Source organism: Corylus avellana, chromosome ca2 (assembly GCF_901000735.1).
Source record: "Corylus avellana chromosome ca2, CavTom2PMs-1.0".
NCBI classification, from domain to species: Eukaryota; Viridiplantae; Streptophyta; class Magnoliopsida; order Fagales; family Betulaceae; genus Corylus; species Corylus avellana.
This window is the reverse complement of record NC_081542.1, coordinates 23,404,636-23,426,321: the sequence shown is the minus strand read 5'-3', so window position 1 is coordinate 23,426,321 and position 21,686 is coordinate 23,404,636. Positions and strand designations below refer to the sequence as shown.

The 21,686-nt window shown below is 37.5% G+C and overlaps 3 protein-coding genes across 3 annotated transcripts in view; all 3 read right to left on the bottom strand.

Annotated features, from left to right (window-relative positions):
- LOC132169370 (protein NRT1/ PTR FAMILY 4.5-like) overlaps nt 1-340 on the bottom strand; it is a 3,079-nt gene extending 2,739 nt beyond the window's left edge. The window contains exon 1 of the mRNA XM_059580411.1: nt 290-340. Within this exon, the coding sequence (XP_059436394.1) occupies nt 290-340 (51 nt within the window). The remainder of the gene's footprint in view (nt 1-289) is intronic.
- Nucleotides 341-625: 285 nt separating this feature from the next.
- LOC132169369 (probable LRR receptor-like serine/threonine-protein kinase At1g53420) lies at nt 626-12,638 on the bottom strand. Its single transcript, XM_059580409.1, has 28 exons — nt 12,265-12,638; nt 12,107-12,175; nt 11,963-12,034; nt 11,722-11,855; nt 11,581-11,626; nt 11,397-11,468; nt 11,252-11,323; nt 11,088-11,159; nt 10,912-10,983; nt 9,580-9,648; nt 9,321-9,380; nt 9,143-9,208; nt 8,983-9,018; nt 8,760-8,886; nt 8,275-8,385; nt 8,003-8,169; nt 7,471-7,521; nt 6,553-6,806; nt 5,383-5,505; nt 5,169-5,246; nt 4,133-4,245; nt 3,713-3,859; nt 3,481-3,615; nt 3,110-3,341; nt 1,696-1,850; nt 1,340-1,550; nt 975-1,212; nt 626-708 (listed from the first exon to the last, which is right to left on the bottom strand). The coding sequence occupies exons 1-28, from the start codon at nt 12,372-12,374 to the stop codon at nt 693-695; spliced, it is 3,108 nt and encodes a 1,035-aa protein (XP_059436392.1). The 5' UTR covers nt 12,375-12,638; the 3' UTR covers nt 626-692.
- On the bottom strand, nt 7,316-8,747 carry LOC132168445 (probable LRR receptor-like serine/threonine-protein kinase At1g53420). The gene is made up of 3 exons (XM_059579431.1): nt 8,275-8,747; nt 8,007-8,169; nt 7,316-7,602 (listed from the first exon to the last, which is right to left on the bottom strand). The coding sequence occupies exons 1-3, from the start codon at nt 8,476-8,478 to the stop codon at nt 7,424-7,426; spliced, it is 546 nt and encodes a 181-aa protein (XP_059435414.1). The 5' UTR covers nt 8,479-8,747; the 3' UTR covers nt 7,316-7,423.
- Nucleotides 12,639-21,686: the final 9,048 nt, after the last annotated feature.

Below are 21,686 nucleotides of genomic sequence, written 5' to 3'. Positions count from 1 at the left end.
GAATGTGATATTACATGCTTATTTCATAAGTTTCTATTGCTATCTTCTTTTTGAAAAGACATTCTTAGAGATGTGAGAATGAGTTTAATAGACCATAACAGCGGTGTAAGAAGGAGTGGTCTTTCTCTTTAATAAGTTGTATGCACTGTGTGATTTTATATATATACACATGAGAGACATAGAAGAGAAAAGAGAGGAAGGGGTTTTGCTCTACAAGGGTTTATCTCTTGCAAAGCTTTGATTCAAGGCATTTGGGCTGCTTTCAAGGTGTGTTTAGGTGTTTAAATACATTCTGAGAGCGTGGGATTGTAAGAGTAGGGGTATTTGGGTTGTACACCATTCCTCTAAGTGTCTAGACCTCTCTTCTTGTAATTTCTTCCATTGATAGTGAATTTCTTCTTGCCAGCTTGCCCTTGGATGTAGGGCTTAGTGCTTAACCATATAAATTCTTGCCTCTTTGACGCAGTGGAAGATGATGGGGGATTTGGATTAAGCAACTTGATCCAAATATATCCGGAATCCACCCACAAAGTTTCAGTTTTGAATGAAAAGTGATATAGAATACCAAACGTCTACAACTCAATGCCTTTATGCTTATGTTGTAGATCTTCAAATATATATATGGCCCATATTTCCTTGGCTTGAGCTTGCTATAAGTTCCAATTGGAAATCTTCCTTGCATAGAAACACCATCACCATATCCCCCTCCTGAAATTATTTGTACCGACAATGTTTATCAGCAGCTTCTTTGTACCTTACATTAGTTGCTTCCAGTTTCAGCTTTTCAAATATACAGAGACTTTAAATGATGTAAAGTCTGGGGTTGCTTTTAGGAAAGCATCTCATAGATACATACAGATCAATATATGTTCCTATTTATCTGATAGTCAATAACTTGGGAGGCCAAAAGAAAAGGAAGAATAGAATCACAAAAAGACTCCATAATAAAAGAAAGAGGAAAAAAAGTAGCTCACATTGTTCCAGCAATTCTGGTGCTGATGTGGGTGTTTTCCTCTTCATGGAGCTTGGCCAAGCCAAAGTCAGAAATCTTTGGGTTAAGGTCCCTATCGAGTAGCACATTTGAAGTTTTAATGTCTCTATGAACAATTCTTAATGTTGATTCCTCATGCAAGAAAGTCAAACCTCTTGCTATGCCAACACATATTTTTTGCCTCGTAGGCCAGTCCAATTTTAAGCGGTACTCCTCTGGACCTGCATATTTTGTGGATAGTCCAATGAGAAGTTCATCAACTTAGTTCATGATATAGACCATTTGCGGTGCTAAGTTCTTATGCTTTCTCAAGTCAACATAAATACTAAAATAAAACATTAAGCTTACCAAACAAAGCACGCGCCAGGCTATTGTTTTCCATGTATTCATACACCAAAAATAGTTGATTTTTTTCAATACAACATCCATACAATCTAACAAGATTTGGGTGCTGTAAAGCAGATATTGTGCCCATTTCATTCACAAATTCACGATTTCCTTGATTTGATTCTGAAGAAAGTTGCTTAACGGCAATTATAGTACCATCTACCAGTATACCCTGCATTAGAAAGATATATTTTCAGGTATGTACATGAGGTTTTCCTCTAAGTTTTGCTTACCAATATGAAAGAAATCAAATAGGAGCATACATGCAAAACATTCACAAAAAAGAAAAAGAGAAAGGAATATGAAATCTAGGATACCTTGTAGACGGATCCAAAACCACCTTGCCCAATCTTATGTGCAACATCAAAGTTGTTAGTGGCAGCCCTGATATGTTTGAAGGTAAAGAAACCAGTTTGCAGATCCAAGTTTTTCAATTCTGTCCAAAGAACGAGATTGAGAAGTTTGACAGAATCTTACAAAATAGTTATTCTTAATTTTGTATCTAAGTGCCTCTAGTGTTTTTAGATGATCTTTGAGAGTACCATACCAAGAAATGAAATTAATTCTAAGATATATGCTCAATTTTATACAACTTTGTGGAAATGTGAAAACAAATCAACTTAAACCAAATTTCATTATCCTCTCCCATACTTGAAACAGAATGATTCTAACAAATACGCTCGAGTGGTGAGCTTGAACTATCTAATCATTGCTTGCATAAACATTGCCATCATTTAAAATTTACAAATAAGCAATGAACTAAAATATAAATGGTAAACGGGTGAGCTCATTTACTAAAGATAGTTGAAATTGCAACATTCTGATTATTGAACCTACATGTGGTCAACAAGAAACCACTCTCTCTAAGGAAACTACAGCAACGGCTAAAACCCAAATCAAGGCAACCACATATCAAGCAACGGCTACCATCAACAAGGAAACCCAAATCAATCAAAAATAAATGCAGCAACGGCTACTTCTAAAATGGAAATCATTTATTTGATTTGTATTTTCTTCCTATTATGTAAATGTAATCTCATGTATATAAACCCATCGTATCAATGAAAATAAGCAAGGCAAAATTATTTCAATCATCTCCTCCTATATGGTATCAGAGCACTAACGAGCAACCCACGTTGTCTCCTTTTTTTTTTCTGCTTCTTCTTCCTCTCTCTGAAGTGTTTTATCAAACACTTAAACTGCATACCCAATGGCCTCATCCACCTCCTCTGAAACCAGCCCACAACCCTCTGCCGAGAATGTCACCCACCCCATTTCACCTACCCACAATGAAAACAACCTAAACCCCTCTACCCAGAATGTCACCAATCCCATTCCCCCTACCCAAAATGAAAACAACCCAAACAACTCAAACCCATCACCCGCATCTCTATCAAATTTTGCCCAATCCATTTCTAAACTCACCCAAAACAATTACCTGGTTTGGCACCATCAACTTAAAACTTTTCTTCAAGGTCACGATCTCTATGTTTTTGTGGATGGAACCAACAAGCCTCCCCATCCTCACACCTCCAACGCCATTGATGGCTCTCTCCACATCTCCAACGATCCAGAGACACTTCGGTGGTTTCGTCAGGACCAGCTTATTTTAAGCATGCTTATGTCCACCATCTCTGAAGAATTGCTGCCCCAAGTCCTTGGGTGCCGCACTGCCCGAGAACTCTGGACTGCTCTAGCACGCACCTTCTCTTCAGCTTCACGAGCTCGTACCATGACGCTTCACTACGAAATTGCTACTGCAAAGAAGGGCAATTCCTCCATCACAGCATATTTTCAACGGCTCAAGCAAACCGCCGCCACCCTTGCTGCCGCCGGTCACAAACTCAGCGATTATGAATTCACCACGTCGCTCCTTGCCGGACTGGGTCCCGAATACGACCCCCTCGTCACGTCCTTGACTACCCGGATTGAACCTCTCACCATGGACGATCTGCTCGGCCATCTGCTAGCTCACGAAACCAGACTCGAACAACACCACCGGAACGACACTTTCCTTGTCGCCGCCAACCTTGCTTCACGGGGCCGGAATCCACATCGTGGAAGAGGACGGCATCTCAATTCCATGAGAACCCATTCCTCACATGGGCAGCACCGTTCTGCCCCAAACTCATTTGGGCAATACAGAACAAGGGGGCATGGAAATATTCCGCCTTCCTCTCACAATTCCTCATCTTCACATGGGCCCCCTCTCTTTTAGGCCCAGGCCCTCGGCCCACCTGCCAAGTATGTGGCAAATTGGGCCACACTGCTATGACTTGTTATCACAGATTTGACCAAGCATTTCAAACTACAGGGCCCAATCTCACTGCCTACACTGCTGCTCAGGCCCAAACCCGGGATCTCAACTGGTATCCGGACACCGGTGCCACTCACCATGTCACTTCCGACCTCAACAATTTGAATCTCCACTCGGAAGCGTATGATGGACCCGATGAAATCCAAGTGGGCAATGGTACCCACCTTGCCATCCAACATACGGGCAACTCTAAACTTTCTCCTAATTTTCTTTTACGTCATGTCTTACATGTTCCTAAAATCACCAAAAATTTACTTTCAGTCCAAAAATTCACTTCTGATAATAATGTTTATATGGAATTTCACCCTTCTTGTTTTTTTGTCAAGGATCGTACGTCCGGGAAAATTCTGCACCACGGCTCGAGTAGACACGGCCTCTACCATTGGTTTTCACCTACAGCTGCACCCCCTAGTATTTTATCTAGTGAACGTGCTAACTTCGTGGATTGGCACGCTCGCCTCGGCCACCCTGCTGATCGCATTGTTCGTCATGTCGTCACTAGATTTCAACTTCCAGTTACCAAAAATAAGCAGCCTCCTATTTGCCCGGCCTGTCAGCGAGGCAAAAGTCATCAGCTTCCTTTTAATATTTCTGAAAATAAATCAAGTGTCCCACTTGAACTTGTCTTTTCTGATGTTTGGGGACCTTCCCCTATTTTATCAAATAATGGTGCACGCTTTTATGTTATTTTTGTCGACCATTTTAGTAAATTCACGTGGTTTTACCCCATTGCATGCAAATCTGATGTTTTCTCTATTTTTCCTAAGTTTCAGGCTTATGTTGAACGCCAATTTGATCGTAAAATTAAATCCATCCAAACAGATGGAGGTGGTGAATATCAAAAATTGCGTCACCACTTTGCATCCCATGGCATCCATCATCGACTCACGTGCCCACATACCCATCAACAAAATGGGTCTGTGGAACGCAAACACCGACATATTGTCGAAATGGGCCTCACCCTTTTGGCCCATTGCTCCGCCCCTCTCAAATATTGGGCTGAGGCTTTTCAAACCGCTTGCTATCTCATAAACCGCTTACCCACACCCATCCTCAATAATGAATCACCCTTTCAAAAACTTTTCTCTCTCCGACCAAATTACAGTTTTTTACGCGTCTTCGGATGTGCTTGTTGGCCATATCTTCGCCCTTACAACAAACACAAGCTCGATTTCCGCTCCGACACATGCATCTTCATTGGGTATAGTCCCTGTCACTGTGGCTATAAATGCCTTCATCGATCAACGGGTCGGATCTACATCTCCCGACACGTCAACTTCTATGAATCACTTTACCCATTCACCTCCCTTCCTAAACTCCCCCAAGTTCCATCCCCCACTTCCCACACCACTATTTATCCCCCCTTTGCAAACCCTCCTGCCCCAACCCTATCATCTACTTCACCCTGCGATGCACCAAGAACAACTGCCATTCCATCCCTTGACCCGCCATCCCCTCCTACATCTCACACACCTGCCCTTACTAACACTAGTTCTTCTTCTGACTCTTTGCAGGTTCCTGTCACCTCTCCAGCCTCCGCATCTCCCATGCCTCAACCAGGACATGCAATGCAGACTCAGTCCAAGAACAACATTTTCAAGCTCAAGTCTCTTCTAGATGGTCTAATTCGCTACCCGCTTCCGAAAGCGCTCCTTGCCACTGCCAACTTCGACGAGATTGAACCCACCTGCTACTCCCAAGCGGCCAAGCACCCCACCTGGTGTGATGCTATGAACATTGAGTTTGATGCCCTCCTCCACAATGGCACCTGGACTCTCATTCCTCCCACCTCCACAATGAATATAGTTGCCTGCAAATGGGTTTTTCGTCTCAAACGAAAAGCCGACGGATCCATTGATCGTCACAAAGCTCGCCTAGTTGCTAAAGGATTCCACCAACAATCTGGCGTTGACTTTGGAGATACTTATAGCCTTGTGATCAGACCTACAACCATTCGACTTGTTCTGTCCCTCGCCATCTCCTCAGGTTGGCTCATTCGACAAATTGATGTACAAAACGCCTTCCTCCATGGTTGGCTTTCCGAAGATGTCTACATGGCCCAGCCCCCTGGCTTCATCCATCCTCAGTTTCCTCAGCATGTCTGCAAATTACACTAGGCCCTCTATGGCCTCAAACAAGCCCCTCATGCCTGGTTCTCCCGCCTTAGTGATCGCCTCTTGGAACTTGGTTTTGTCGGATCCCGTTCTGACTCCTCCTTGTTCATCCTCCACACACCTCAATGCACTACGTACGTCCTTATTTATGTTGACGACATTCTCATCACTAGCTCCCGACCTCATGGCACAACTGACCTCCTAAACTCTCTACGTGCTGAATTCGCCATCAAAGACTTAGGGCCTCTCCATTTCTTTCTTGGTATGGAAGCTATAACCACTCCTGATGGTCTCCTTTTATCTCAACAACGCTACATCCTTGACCTCCTCAAAAAGAGCAACATGTCCGAAGCCAAGCCTATCAAGACCCCAATGTCCACCGCACATTCTCTCTCACTCTTCACTGGGGATCCCCTCCCCGACCCCTCCACTTACCGCAGTCTCGTCGGTACCTTACAGTACCTCTCCCTCACTCGACCTGACATTTCCTTTGCCGTCAACAAAGTCTCCCAGTTTATGCACCGGCCTACCTCTCTTCATCTTCAAGCTGTTAAACGGATCTTGCGCTACCTTAAATCTACACTCACCTTTGGTCTCCTTCTTCGCAAGTCACCCTCTCGCACCCTCCAAGCTTATTCTGACGCTGACTGGGCTGGCTGCCCCGATGATAGGAAATCCACCGGTGGATTTTGTGTTTTCCTTGGCCCTAATCTTATCTCATGGTCCTCACGCAAACAACGGACTGTTGCTCGATCCAGCACCGAATCCGAATATCGTACTCTCGCAACCACCGCTGCCGAGCTCATATGGCTCCAATCCATGCTCCGCGAACTTGGCATTTTTCTTCCCACACCTCCCACCCTTTGGTGTGATAACATTGGCGCCACATACCTCACTGCCAACCCTGCCTTTCATGCCCGCACCAAGCACATTGAAATCGACTTTCACTTTGTTCGTGACAAAGTCGCCTCCAAGACTCTTGACGTCCGATTCATCTCTAGCAAAGATAATATCGCTGACATTTTCACCAAACCCACTGCCTCACCTCATTTTTTCACCATGCGGTCCAAGCTCCACATCGTGTGTACCATGTCTCGCTTGCGGGGGCGTATTGAACCTACATGTGGTCAACAAGAAACCACTCTCTCTAAGGAAACTACAGCAACGGCTAAAACCCAAATCAAGGCAACCACATATCAAGCAACGGCTACCATCAACAAGGAAACCCAAATCAATCAAAAATAAATGCAGCAACGGCTACTTCTAAAATGGAAATCATTTATTTGATTTGTATTTTCTTCCTATTATGTAAATGTAATCTCATGTATATAAACCCATCGTATCAATGAAAATAAGCAAGGCAAAATTATTTCAATCATCTCCTCCTATACTGATTTCATGTAGTGTTAAAATTTCACCAAAAAAAGGTGTTACAGAGATTGGTTCTTATGTTATGCAATCATATAGCTTCCTTTTAAGGTTCTACTTTGAATTGCAAATTCTTCATCTAGGCATAAAGGCGGAAAAAAAAAGTTTATTGGAAGCTGCAATAGAGTACTGAGTCTTTCAAATGCAATACAATGTTCTGACTACTCAAATAGCTGGAGAAAATTATTATTTTTTAAACCTTTCTACATCAAGATTTGCATGGTATTTATTACCTTTTACTCTTGAAATCTTGCCTCCCAAAAAGCCTTTCCGCCGAAGAATGCCTAAAATCATAAAAATAACACATAACACAAAAACTGTGGCTCCAATTGCAATGATTTTCTCCCATTTGCTAGATCTGGAATCTATATGAAAATAAAATTTTCCATGAATATTAATTGTATGATTGCATACTTATCAACAAAAAAAAAAAAAAAAAATTGTATGATTGCATTCTGTGATGTGTGTTGAATATAAAGGCACACATGATATGATAGGATGTTACAGAGATGCAAGCTGAAAAGGAAACTTCTGGATTGTACTTCCACCAAATTGCCAAGGAAACTTCTTTTAAGTCTAATTTCACACCACTAATAATGGAACTGCTTCCACTATATTTGCTATTTCCATCTATTTATTCATCAATCTGCTCCAGGTAAAAAAATGATAATAAAAGATCATGAAATGCAGATAAATGAGAGAGAGAGGGAGAGAAGTACTACCATGTCAACCAGAAAAAGATGAATAAAGAAAAAACTACATTACTTACTAAACTCCACAGAGATGGCAGAAATAAGAGGACCATATGTTCCTTTTCTTGGAGCAGCTGTTGTCCCTTTCCCAGCCCAATGAAAGCGAATGTCTATACTTTTATTAGTAACTGGAACTGCTTTAATGTTTATAATGACTGCTCTATCAACCCCTTTTGCTTCCTTCACAATGTCAAAATCAGCTTCAGTTCCCCCTACAACATATTAAGTAATCGAATCAAATGATCTTCAACAAATATGGAGCGCATAACTGGTTTGGTTGAGTACCTGAATATAAACATCAAATATCCGTCTTCCAAGACTGTAAAAAGATTTGTTGCCTCTAAATACTATTTCCGCAAAGTGAAGTCTCACAGTATATTTTCCATTTGCTAAGCACTGCACATAATATGTAAGAGAAAGAGGAGAGACATGTGCATTCGTGTACAATTCATAGTCATGCATCGTGAGCACAGATACGTTATTTGCCATGTAGTTTTGGTCTTTTTTGATTGCATTTTGAAAGTGTCCCGTGCTACTAAATCCCCATCTAGTTCCGGCTTCATAAAATTTTGATGGATCTCCAGAGTCTGTGTCCGCTTCATAATTTATGCTTCCAATAGTTGTTATACTTCCACCACAATTAATATGCAATGAATAGTAATCTACACAGAAGCAGTAGCATGTTAATGGTATTCAATACTTAAGTTAACACAATGGGATGAAAATGATGTTGTGTTTTATTAATTTATATATTTAGATATTTAACTGACTTTTTCCTCCATTGAAATTATCGAGAAGAAAATCCAACAAAATTGAAGCATTTTCCTTATAATTATATTCAAAGAGATGTGTAAATGTATATTATCTTTAGGGCATCGGTCGTCTTCTGGGCATACACTGACTAGAAAAAGAAAAGAAAAAAACATTAACTTCTGTAAAATAAAAGTAAGGAAATAGATTGACACTTGAAAGTTTAATAACTAAGAAGCTTACGAGTTTTTCTGTCCATTAAAACTTTTAAACAAATTCCTGATGAAATGAAAAACAAGTTTTTTTGAAGATTAGAAGGTAAGCGAGAGTTAAATGTTCAATGCTTAAAAAGACCAGAACAAAACAAAGGAAGGGAAAAAAACAAAGAAACGAATATTCTTACAGCTTTGTTCCTGTACAAGTGTCTTCAGAGCTCCAAGTAAGATTATTGTAAGAAAGATCTATGTTCCTTCAAGCAAACACATTCATCTTATGTAATTTCCATGCATTCCAAATAAAATACATATATAATATATACAGAAGTGATAAGCTCGTGCAACATTTTAGCATGAAAAACATACCTTTCACAATTCCTCATCCAGTTTGGAATAACTCCAGTAAGCAAGTTGCTTGTTAGATACCTATTCAGTATGCAACATAATCACACTATGGCTCAACTTATATCGCACTGTAGTTAAACTCCAACTTTCTATTATTAGACTACTCATATATATGGTTCAACAACTGAGGAAGTTTCAGAATATAGAATCACAAAATCTTCAAGGCCTCCTATGCAGACCCAAGGTATGATAGTTTCTCTCATAAATCCACATAGCTTACATGTTCATCAAATTTACTGGACTTTCCAATTCTTGAATTTCTTTTTTCAATCTGTTGAAACTGAGATCCCTGCAAGTACATCGCAAGACAGATGTCATGGAACAAAGTTTTTATTACAAACAGAATATAGTAATCAAGATAAAAAGGTGCACTACCATTAAAAACGTGGTCATACATAAACCATAGGCATAAGTCAGTCATAAAGATAAAAAAAAGAAAAAAGAAAAAAGAAAAAAAAGAAAAGTAATATACTTAATCAATGGCCCAGGATGTTACTTAAAAGAGTATATAACTTAATTTTTTTTAATTGTTAACCAAAGATCCATCATTCATCTTTGAGCCCAACAACGATGCTGCATAGACTAGAGCAACAAACGTAGACATAATTCAATTATGTTTACATAGGACATCTGATGCAATGGCTATAAAGAGCCAGTATCTTTCTTACAAAACCCTCTTTCCATATGGAAAGCCTCATCAATGGTTTGCACTTACTTTATTAGATTTAAACAGAGAATTTTACATAAATTCCAAATAGAATTCAAGAATTTTCAGCAGAATGAAATCCACAAGTAATCAACTTCAGTCCAATAAATACTCTTGATTGCAACTGTAAAATGAACATATTCGGATAACCTAGTTTGAGAAGCACCAGCAGTATTTCCATGATTAAATTTACTTCTTTCTATAAGCTTAAGCTTTTGGGACAATGAGTGGTTTAACGTGGTATCAGAACCAAATATCATGAGTTCAAACCATTGTTGCTATAACAAGTGGTGGTTTATATATATATATATTTCCCCTTCTGATTAGGATGTAAAACATGAAACTTCTCTAAAATTTAGCTTGTAACACTTAACTTTCTCATGGTTATGTCCAAAGTATGAAAGTCAAATTTAAGGTAGAGGTTATCTCCTAGCCAAAAAGAAAATGTAATTTTACTGAATATTTTTTATATTCACTTTCAGGATGACAATCATCATTATCATTTGGCTATATACATTGATAGGATGGAGACTGTATATATTAATTCATGACTTACCATAATGTGATTGGTTATAGACTAGATAAGTTCACTTTACACCTTGAACCTAACAACAAGGAAGTTGCATGTACAAACTGAATTTCAAGGAAGTTCCCTGTTTAATAGCTAATCACAAGAAGCTAAAACATATTTCCGCCTCAATTTTAAACGTTGAGACCTAAATATATACATCATGCAACCAAAAAAGAAGGGAAAATTTGTATTTCACTATGAATTTATGAATGTGTTGACAGTGTAATCAGAACGATAACAAAAATGATAAATTTCCATGAGAAGAACACATTTACAGTATTCTAAGATTTGTCATCTTTGATATATATGAAGGGATCTCTCCAGAGATGTTACAGCTGCTCAATGTCCTGCAAAATAAATCGAGTTTGTATGATCACAATTTTCTGAAAAGTCATGTCAATTGACAATTATTCTAATTCCGTAGCATTTTAAGACTACAAGAATGACTTACAATTGCATCATCTTTGTCATGTTCATTAAGGGTGGAAAAAGTGAACCTTCTCCTTCCAAGTCACTAATCCTTCTGCATATATTTTCATAATAAAGGAATTATTGCTAATAAGTTTTAATTGTGATAATGCAACTCAAACTATCATCTTTGAAAGTTTAACTCACAGTTCAATTAGATTTTTCAAGACGGACATGCTAGAAGGGATTGGTCCTTTGAGACCGCTACCTTCGATCTCTCTGTCAAGGACAATAAATCATAAAACTTTTACATCAAGGAGATTTAGAATGCCTAACAGGAAAGCGCACTTACAATGTTTCAAGTTGCGTCCAACTTTGAAAAAAATCTGGTATCTTTCTTGTGAAATAGTTACTACTAATCCTACTGCATGTAACCGAAAATGAAAGAAATTAAATGACATAAAACTTGAGGATTTTTCTAGGTGAAATCTGATGTTATCATTAGTACATCAGTGTAAAAGGCTACAAACACTTACAATTCTCTTAATTTGTTTAGGCGGGTGAGAGCCGTGGGCAGCTGTCCTTTTAGATAATTTTACCACTAAGAATGCTGTAGTCACCAAAAGGAAAGTTCACAGCAGCTCAAGTGTAAAGTGATTAATCAAATCATTTAGAATTTAGAAGTGTCTCATCAAATGTGATATGAAATTCAAATAAAAGACGAGAAAGAAATACTGACAGAATCTCCAAGTTAACTAAATTTCCAAGCTCAGGTGGAATAGTTCCAGAAAACAGATTGTTCTCGATGGACCTGAGCATATGATGCCCTTAAAAGTTAAAGCAGGGTTTGAAAAATCTATGACATAGTTTTACTTTGTAAATAATTTGTGAGAAAGAAAGACATAAAAATGAGCATACAAATATTGAAGAGTGGTTATGTTTCCCAAGAAGCTTGGAATTGGTCCTGATAAGTTGTTCACAGTGAAAGACCTGCAGCGAGTTCATTCAACAAAAATGAGCATTTATTGGCTAACCTTGCACATGAACTGAGAAGTCACTTACATATGTTCCAACTGCATAGAAGCCCATTCCCGTGGTATATTACCACTGAGGTAGTTGCGTGAGAGAGAACTACAATCAAGACCAAATTATACAATTAGAAGTGTATATCAATTTTCAGTCGCTAATAAGATAAAAATATTAGTGGCTACTCTCCTTACATTAGCTTCAGGTATGGTAGCTTCACTAGAGCTGGTGGAAGTATACCAGAAAGATCCTCTCCTTGAAGAAATCTATTTTTAAGGATAATTACAAGTAAACCATAATCCATTCAAATGTGCAACTTGTGAAAATATGAACTTGAGCAAAGGTGACAGAGCAAAGATGAAGGGACTAGCACTCTAGATTGAGCACTCTAGGTTCTATTATATACTATAAGTAGAACCTACATCTTGGTATCAATTACATCATTCATTTCTCACCTATGTCACAATCAATATATCACAGTTCATCATATTTCTCACTGCCTTGACCCAAATTTGGTCATCTTCTTGTTCCTATGGTACTTTAAATAAAATTATAATCCTTCTCAATCTTTAAGCATTCATTCATTATCACTGTGCATGATCAAATGTCTGGTAACAGCTACTGCTCATATCACCCTCCACTACTCTAACTTGCCACACATGACAAATGTATTAATTTATGTTCCACATTTATTTCTGTTATGACTTGTTTATAAGTTCCCATTCCAATTACATTCATTCCATTATTCAACATGATTTTTTACTCTCCAACATGCTGTAGTATCAAAAAAATTAGGTCAGCCTTGTAGCCATCAAGCCAAATTCTGTGTTTGTAACTTGATTGGTAACCAACAATTTCACAAAAGTTACTAGCATTTACACAGCTTCTTTTACTATATTTCTTAGGATGGTATCTTCTTCGTGCAACATAGATGGAGCATAAAAGAGTTGGAAGATTGGAAACTTAAAAGGAGTACTGCTGCTGAATTTTTCTACACAGAATATTCCAAAAACTCACAATGGTGCCTACCTGCAATGCTTGCAATGCTTAGCAGAATCAGGGAACTTGCTTTTTGTCTCGATTTTGTAACACCTTAGTTCCACATTGGGAAGATGAGTAGCCCGCATAGAGTGGATGGTTTATAAAGACACGCATAAGTGCTAAGCTGCACATTACTTACTTATTAGGTGAGATCGAGCTTTATAAGTGATTCTAAAGAAGTTTTAAATTGACTAGTCCTTTTGGATGATAGTTTAGATATGGTTAGCATTTTTCCTGTGTCGTTACAAATGGTATCAGAGTTAGGTTGTAACGTCATGTGGTAGTGGAGCACTAAATGACATGGTTCTTACGAGGACGTTGGGAGTTTAAAGGGAGAGATTGTAATACCCCAATCCCACATTGAGAAGATTAGTAGCTCACATAAAGTGGGTGGTATATAAAGATACTCATGGATACTAAATTCCAAATGCTTACTTACTATGGGAGATTGAGCTTTATAAATGATTCTATGGAAGCTACAAATTGACTAGTCCTTTTTTAAGGTGATAGTGAATATGTGGCTAACGTTTTCTGAGTCGTTACAGATTTGCTGCTTATATTCTTCTAAGTTATATAATTTAATACCACTACATCTACTTTATAGTGCTTGTAACTCACCAAGAGACCAAATACCTATACCTTTTGCATCTATTAAAGAAACCTTGAAAAAGTATATTATATCTTCTCAATCTATCATCCTGTCAAATTATCAATTTGCTTCGATTCATAGGCCAATTCAAAACAATTGGACTGAAATATCCCTAACAAAAACAATTGCATTGAAGGACATGTGGACCATGACAAGGATAATCCAACACCTCACCAACGCCCAACCAGCCACACAAATAAACCCACTCCCTGTCCAAGCACCCAAATCACAACCAATTCCCTTATTAGTCAAATTCATGGTTGTGAGGAAGTATGGCAGTGATTGCAGCAAAACTCGAAGAAACCAGAATTGAGAAAATTATTAAATAATATAAAAATTTTCATTTCAAAATCTATCCTAATGTATACTAGAATCAAGATTTTTTAAAAAAAAATTATCACAATATTACACAGATGACAAAATATGAACTATTTAATCTAAAAATGATGGGTTGGATGTAAGGAACTCTACAAGAGAGTTTTGGAGAAACTCAACAAAAACTATGCTATTACTATTTTTATCAACCATATTTTGGTTATTTGGAAATTTATTTAAGTTAAGATATCAATCAAATGAATGGACTGTTCAATACAATAGCATAAGATGGTGAATATAGTTTCTCCAAAAACTTTTTATATGACAATATTTCGAACAATTAAATGTAAAGTAACTAAATCTTAAAACCTAAAAATCCAAAACAGAAATAAATCATCAAAAAGGTAACCCAAACATAGAAATTGACCCTTTATTTTGTCCTATAGCAAGAGAAATACTGAAGGATTAAGTGGAATTAATTAAGGAAGCTTACATCTTTTCTATGTGGCAAACACCACCTTCAGATTTGGAACAATTGCAGAAGACACTATTGTTGTACAATGGAAAGTGCTCTCCGGAATTAGGTGGGAGTGGTGTCAACCAGCTTTTGTCCTTAATGCATGGGTCTATGCCGAAATTCTAGTCCTTTTTCCCTAATTGTTTACCTATTTCTCTCGGGGCTTCCACTGCACCACACATCAACCTATAAAAGTTAGTTTTTTTGATTAGTTTCTCACAACCTTTCTGTCCTTAATTCAGCATTTTCCTTGACAAAATTATCAAAAAAATAAAAAAAAAGGTTCAAAACCCAAGGATTAGTCTACTTAGAAGAACCAAAAAATTGTTCCATTGGACAAAATGTGTGTGTGTATATATATATATAGATATAACTCTGTCCACTAAAAGCTTCATTGGGGTGAGGCCTGAATTTATAGATTTCCATTTCTAAAGTTCACCCACATAAATTAATAGACAGAAAGAAGAAGAAAAACCCATGATCATCACCTTCCTCATCAGGAGTAGGCCCTAACAGGCCAGCTTGTGCTTCCATGCAAATACGCAACAAGATGAGTAGTACAATGAAACAAACATATGGAAGACATCTTGCAGCCATCTCTTCTCCAATGACAAGAGTTTTCCACCAGCTCCACTTGCAAAGCTGCGGACATATATAGACATGGGATTAAAACCAAAACACACGGAAATGTAAAATTTATTTACAGCTCCTCAGCCCAGACATGCATTGATGAACTCCACAGGCAATTTGCTCTTCATTCAAACTACAGAACAAAACAAACAAACACGTTTTCCAATTAATGTAGAAATAAACGAGAAAATAATAAAGTAAAAAGACTGAAAAATAGGGTCAAACTCCATCTCTGCATGGACATTAGGTAGTCTTGACTGGACCGGGATCCCCAGCAATGGGCAACAAATTGCCCATCAAAAATTTCTCTAATCTTGGCCCTTCAATATATCTAAGGGTCTACAAGCCGCCACGTGTCTCATTAATAATAAAATAATAAAATATTATTTAAAATTTTAAAAAGTATATATAAAATAGAATAATAAAATAAACTAAAAAAATATAGGGTGGCTTGCCATGGGGTGGCCGGCCTCCCTAGCTGAGCCATGGGGTGGCCATATCTGGGGACAGGCTTACCTGCGGTAGACAAAACTACCGCTGGGATTTTAAGTTAGAGTTTTTTAAACCCAAAAGGCTAACATGAAAAAAAAAAAAAAAAAAGCCATCAAAAATTCCGTTAACTTCAATTTTTTTTTTTTTTTTACCCAAACCGTCTCCCTCTCTTTTTTCTCACCATACCCAAAACCAGCGCTCCATTGGCTGTAGTAGCCACCAGGGCTGAGGATCTTGGTCAAGGAGCCAGGATTGAACCTCTACCAGCCGCATATCTCCTCCAAAGGTTGATTATTTTATGCATTATTTTCTCTGTTTTCTTTTGCATTATTTTCCGTCTTTCTCTTTTTCTACCCAAAACCGACCAGATTTGTTTTCTTTTTCTACCCAAAACCAAGGATTTGGGTAGAAAAAGTATTGGATGGGTCAAAGGGTCCGAACGACCTTCCGCCCACTGGCGTCGTGTTCCAGCCCTTTGAGGAGGCCAAAAAGGAGCTCGATTTCATCCCACCGTCCCTCACCTCTTGCTTTCTCGCAAGAACTACTCCGACGAGTGTGAGGCCACGATTAACGAGCAGATCAAGTGGGTTTTTTGTTTGGATTTTATCGCTTTGAATCGTTTACATGTTCGGGTTTTTTGTTTGGATGGGTGTTCACGGCCAAAATGTTTGTTTTTGACGGCATTTTTTTTTTTTTCTAAGTTCACGTTAGCCTTTGGGGTTAAAAAAGCCCAACTTAAAATCCCAGCCTTCCGACAAAACTACCGCAGATATGCGGTAGTTTTGTCTACCGCAGGTAAGCCTGTCCCGCCATATCTGACCCCCCTTTCTCCTGTTCACTTCTTACCCCCTTAATAGTGCCCAAATTTCAGATATCATCCTCTGCCTGAATTAATGCCACCTCCCCCAAACCTCCCTCATTGCATTCCTCCCCAAGATCAGGATAAGCTATCTGCTCCTGCAAGCCAGCCCCCACCACCGGAGGATTTCTGAACTGGGTCAGCACTCCCAGCACTTCCCCGCGGCTCTCAGCAACCTGCGCATCCATACCCAGCACCTTCGACAGCATCTGCATGGTCCCCAGAACCTCGCCGCCACCTAAATAAACTTCCGGCGCCGAGCCCTCCCTCATAGGAAACACTTGGATAGAATCAACTTGGAGTTATTGGAGTCACTGGAACCTGGTCTTCTGTGATGGAGATTCTTGCACCCAAAGCCTGATTAGCAGGGAATTTCAGTCCCTCTGCTTGCACCAAACCCACAACATGGCCGGCCAGTTTCCAGTCGTCTTCGTCTTTATCATCGTCGTCGTTTTCGCTGACGCCGTTTTCCGACAGTGAGGCCAAGAGCGAGAGTTGCGGGCCGTCGGTGTCGGACTCGGCGTAGCCGGTTATGGCCGGCATTGAGTTTACGGGGCCGGCGTTGAAGATGGATTCGCCGGAGACTGGGTTTTGGGAGGAGGAGGGTGTAAATAATATTTTATTTTACATTCATTTTTTTAATGTAAATAATATTTTATTAATTTATTTATAGAAGGATACCGTGGCTCTTAGATGACATTGCACGGTTCGTTCAGATTTATAAAATTTGGGATGGGCAATTTTGAGCCCATTGCCGGGGATCCCGGTCCGTCTTGACTTGAAGACCTGCGCCAATAATTGTCATGTCAATTACAAGAAAAAAAAAGATTTACATTTGGTATTCAAAAAAATATAATGGCTATATATGTTTGCTGATGGCCTTTTTTTTTTAAATAAAAAAAAGCTCGAAATTGTAGCGATTTAATTGATATGAGAAAAAAAGTAAGAATGTTTTGTATGAAAATGTTAAATATATTAGATAATATATTAGAAGCGGAAGAAAGAGAGAGAGAGCGAAAGTATATAGGACTACATCTCTTCTATAATGATTGTGTTGGTAATGAATACAAATGCCTCTATTTATAGAGAGACAAGTAACCTAATACACTAAGAAAAAGTAAACAGGTAAACCTAGTAGACTAATAATACCTAAGAAAGTAAATAACAAGTAAACCCTAACATAATATTCTTAACATCTCCTCAAATTCAATGTGTAAACTTGAGTTTGGGTAAAAGAAAATGGAAAGAAAAATAAATTCGCTGAAAAAGTTGTCGAAGGTGGCCGGAGTTTGGCAGCCGAAGGTGGTGCACGGAGGCTGGCGGTGGCAGAACCCGGTTCTAACCCATTGGGTTGAAAATCTTGGATCCAGGTGATTTCTCAAATACTCCAATATCCCCCTCAACCCGGTTCTGGATCGGGTTGAAGATGCCTTGGATGGATCCGCTTGGTCAAGTTGATGGATTGGATTGCCAGATCTGTGGATCTGAGTCTAACCCATTAGACCGGGTTGACCCGCTTAGTCGAGTTGACAAATCAAATTGTCAGATCCGTGGATCTGGTTTAACCCACTAGACCGGGTTGGCCGTTTTGGATCGGGTTGAAAGTGCTAACGTGGCAGAGGTGTTGCTGGAGGTCCGATGGCGGCGGATCTTCCACAAATCTGTAGATTTGTGCCTCGCAAGCTAGAATCTGGGATTCATTTTTCCAAATGAGGCTACGATGAAGGCGTGGAAGAGATTTTGAGCGGATGATCGCTTGGCGGCGTGCAGACGAACGGAAAAGGGAGGTCACCGGAGGGAGTGCCAGAAAACGTCAAAGACGTTTATTGAAGGCCACCGAAAAGTGACTCTGATACCATGTTAAATATATTGGATAATATATTAGAAGCGGAAGAAAGAGAGAGAGAGAGAGAGAGAGCGAAAGCATATAGAACTACATCTCTTCTATTATGATTGTGTTGATAATGAATATAAATGTCTCTATTTATAGAGAGACAAGTAACTTAATAGACTAAGGAAAGGTAAACCTAGTAGACTAATAATACCTAAGAAAGTAAATAACCCTAACATAATATTCTTAATAAGAAAATGAAAGAAGTTGTTTTGTAATAATTTTTTTATTTGAATAGTAATAAAAAAGTGATTGATGTGATATAAAAAATAAGAAGATTGGAGAGTTGATTTTGAGAGGAATAGTATAAGACCTTTTTTACGACCATTGGCAAAGAAACTAGGTTCGGCATTGGCGTGTTACTGTTAAGTGATTTGTTATTATAGTAAAAATTGATTGATGTGGAAAAAAAGTAAGAGTATGTGGTATGAAAAAAAAAAAAAATTAAATAATAATAAAAAGTTATTGATGTAAAGTAAATAATAAGAATGTTTGGAGTTTAAAATGTGTAAAGTATGAATAGTAACTATCCATGGCCATTGCCAAACACATTCCCTCAACTAGATATTATTTATAAACCATTTTTTAAAATTTTTTTAAAAAAATTATCAAAATATTCTCTTTTTTTTTTTAATATTACATCATTCATTTTTTTATTATTATTTAAATAAAAAAATTACTACAAAACACTTTTCAATTAAAAAAACAATTCAAAATTTTATACCACAATAATTATTTTCGGGTAAGGAAAAATCCATCATGCCAAACAGGTAGCTCTAAGAACAATCTGGATCCGTAAACCGAAATTGAGCGTGTGAATTAGGTAATGGTTAAAACATCTGTCTAGCATAAAAAAGAGCCATCTTTCTTTTTGGAAAGAACCATCAACTTTTCCTGTTTCCACGTACAAGGGGATTTTCTTCTTCCCTATGATTTTGACCATGCTATGATTCTATGATATTTTTACCGTTAAAGTATTAATTAAATTATTAGATTTATCTTTTTCTATCAACTATAGTGATTAAATGATTAAGTTAATAGAAAGAAATAAATTTAATCATTTAACCAATACTTTAACACTCCCCCTCATATGTGAGCTCTAATACTATATAAATTAAATCATCACTTGTCCTAAGTTTTTTGGAATGACTAGTAATTTAACCGAAGGTTGTTCAAACCTTGACTCCATCAAATTTACCCACATTTTAATTAAATATTTCACGTAATGAACATCACATATTAAAATAGAGTTTGAACTCAAAAATGAGAGGGAGTGTTAAAGTATTGATTATATGATTAAATTTACTTATTTTTATCAACTTTCATTGAAATTTTTCACAATGCAATTTCTCATTTTTCACTGTTCCAAATACATCTTATTTACAATTTTACAGTTCAGATTGTTAACAATTCGGACAATAAATTGTTAATAGTTGAACATAAGAACTCTTTCACATTTTCTACTTGGTCAGTATTAGAATTAGAGTCTTGTTCGGTGTTTTGTTGTTTCCCACGTGTGGTTTTCTGCAGTTATGCATATTGAGTGTGTAGAAGTAGAACTAGCTGCTGCACTAGTTTTCAGTTTGTTCTGCTGGAGCGTGAGTTTCTCAGATTTGTGTTTGAATGAAAATTGAAACTTATTCATAAGAAAAAAAAAATAATAAAAAAAATAAAAAAAACTTTAATTATGTAATATCAACGTGGAAAACGCATGCAAAACTACTAGAATTAATTAATTAACTTCTCTTATAGGCCCCATTAGAAAATCTAAGCAAGGTCCGTTCACGAGCCGAATGACACATCTTAAAAATTCTTATAGATGGATTTACTAATTATCTAAAAGAATTAAGGGACTACAGCAGAGTTGCCCAGACCTAGTGGGCTTGGAACCATTAGAGCAACCTAAGTTCAATGGGCTTGAGACCATTAGAGGAGCTCGAGTTTAACAGGCTTGAGACTAGAAGAGGCAGCCCAGACCTCACTACAAGAATTTTATTTATTTGTAATGGACCGTTAGTAACGTGTCAAGGCTGTTAATACGTTACAAATGGTTAGTAACGTGCCAACAATAATGTGTCTGGCGAGTTAAAACTTTGGTCGTCACCATTGGAGATTTAGTAACATATCAGGTTCTGACACGTTACCCTTTTGTAACGTGTTAGGATTTGACACGTTACCAAATGTAAGGTAATGTGTTAAATGTTGACACGTCACCAAATATGCCTTGAAATTTATTTTATCTTTTTTTAAAAAAATTTCTCTGTGCGCACCTGATATACGATAATCCACAAATTATCACAAATAGTCCACCAACTAACTCAAAAACAGTAAACACTACCACAAATAATCCACCAACCAACTCAAAAACAGTAAATTATCACAAACAATCCACCAACTAATTAAAACGATCTCTATACATAAACATTGTTACTAAACAAATATATCATATATACATCAACAAAACATATAAAATATGCAAGTTACGTTGTTCCCGAATATACCCATACAAAACATGACTCAAACTATACCCAACCAAATCCGAGTGAACGCTATCATGACTGCCTAGACTTCTCCGCATTAACCGCAAATGATAAAATAGACAATCAATCAGCATGTGTAGTCAAACGAAAGCCACGCACATGATAGTAAATGATTTGTATTAATTAAATAATTGTACATGATATATGAAATAGCATTAATTAATAGACATTAGGTTATAATCTAATTACTATTATAATAGTAATTACTATATACATGTTATAATTAGGTTACTATATATAGTAATAACATGATATATTAATAACATGTATATACATAGCAACCTAATTTCTATTAATTAATGCATAACCTAATGTCTATTAATTAGTTTAGTGAATTAAATAACATATACTTGATCAGTTACGTTAATTAGTGAATAAAAACTAAAATAATTATATATATATATATAGAAAACCATATAAATTTTCCCTTGTTTATTGTATTATGATATTATATTAATATTAATCAAATTCATATATATTAATATATTAATAACATGATATATTAATATTTGGTAACGTGTCACGCATGACACGTTACCAAATGGTAACATGTTAGTATGACACGTTACAAATTTGGTAACGTGGCATATTGACACGTGACTAATTAGCACGTTACTAGTTTGGTAACGTGTCATAGTGACACGTTACCAGTTTGGTAACATGTTAAAAAAATGGTAACGTA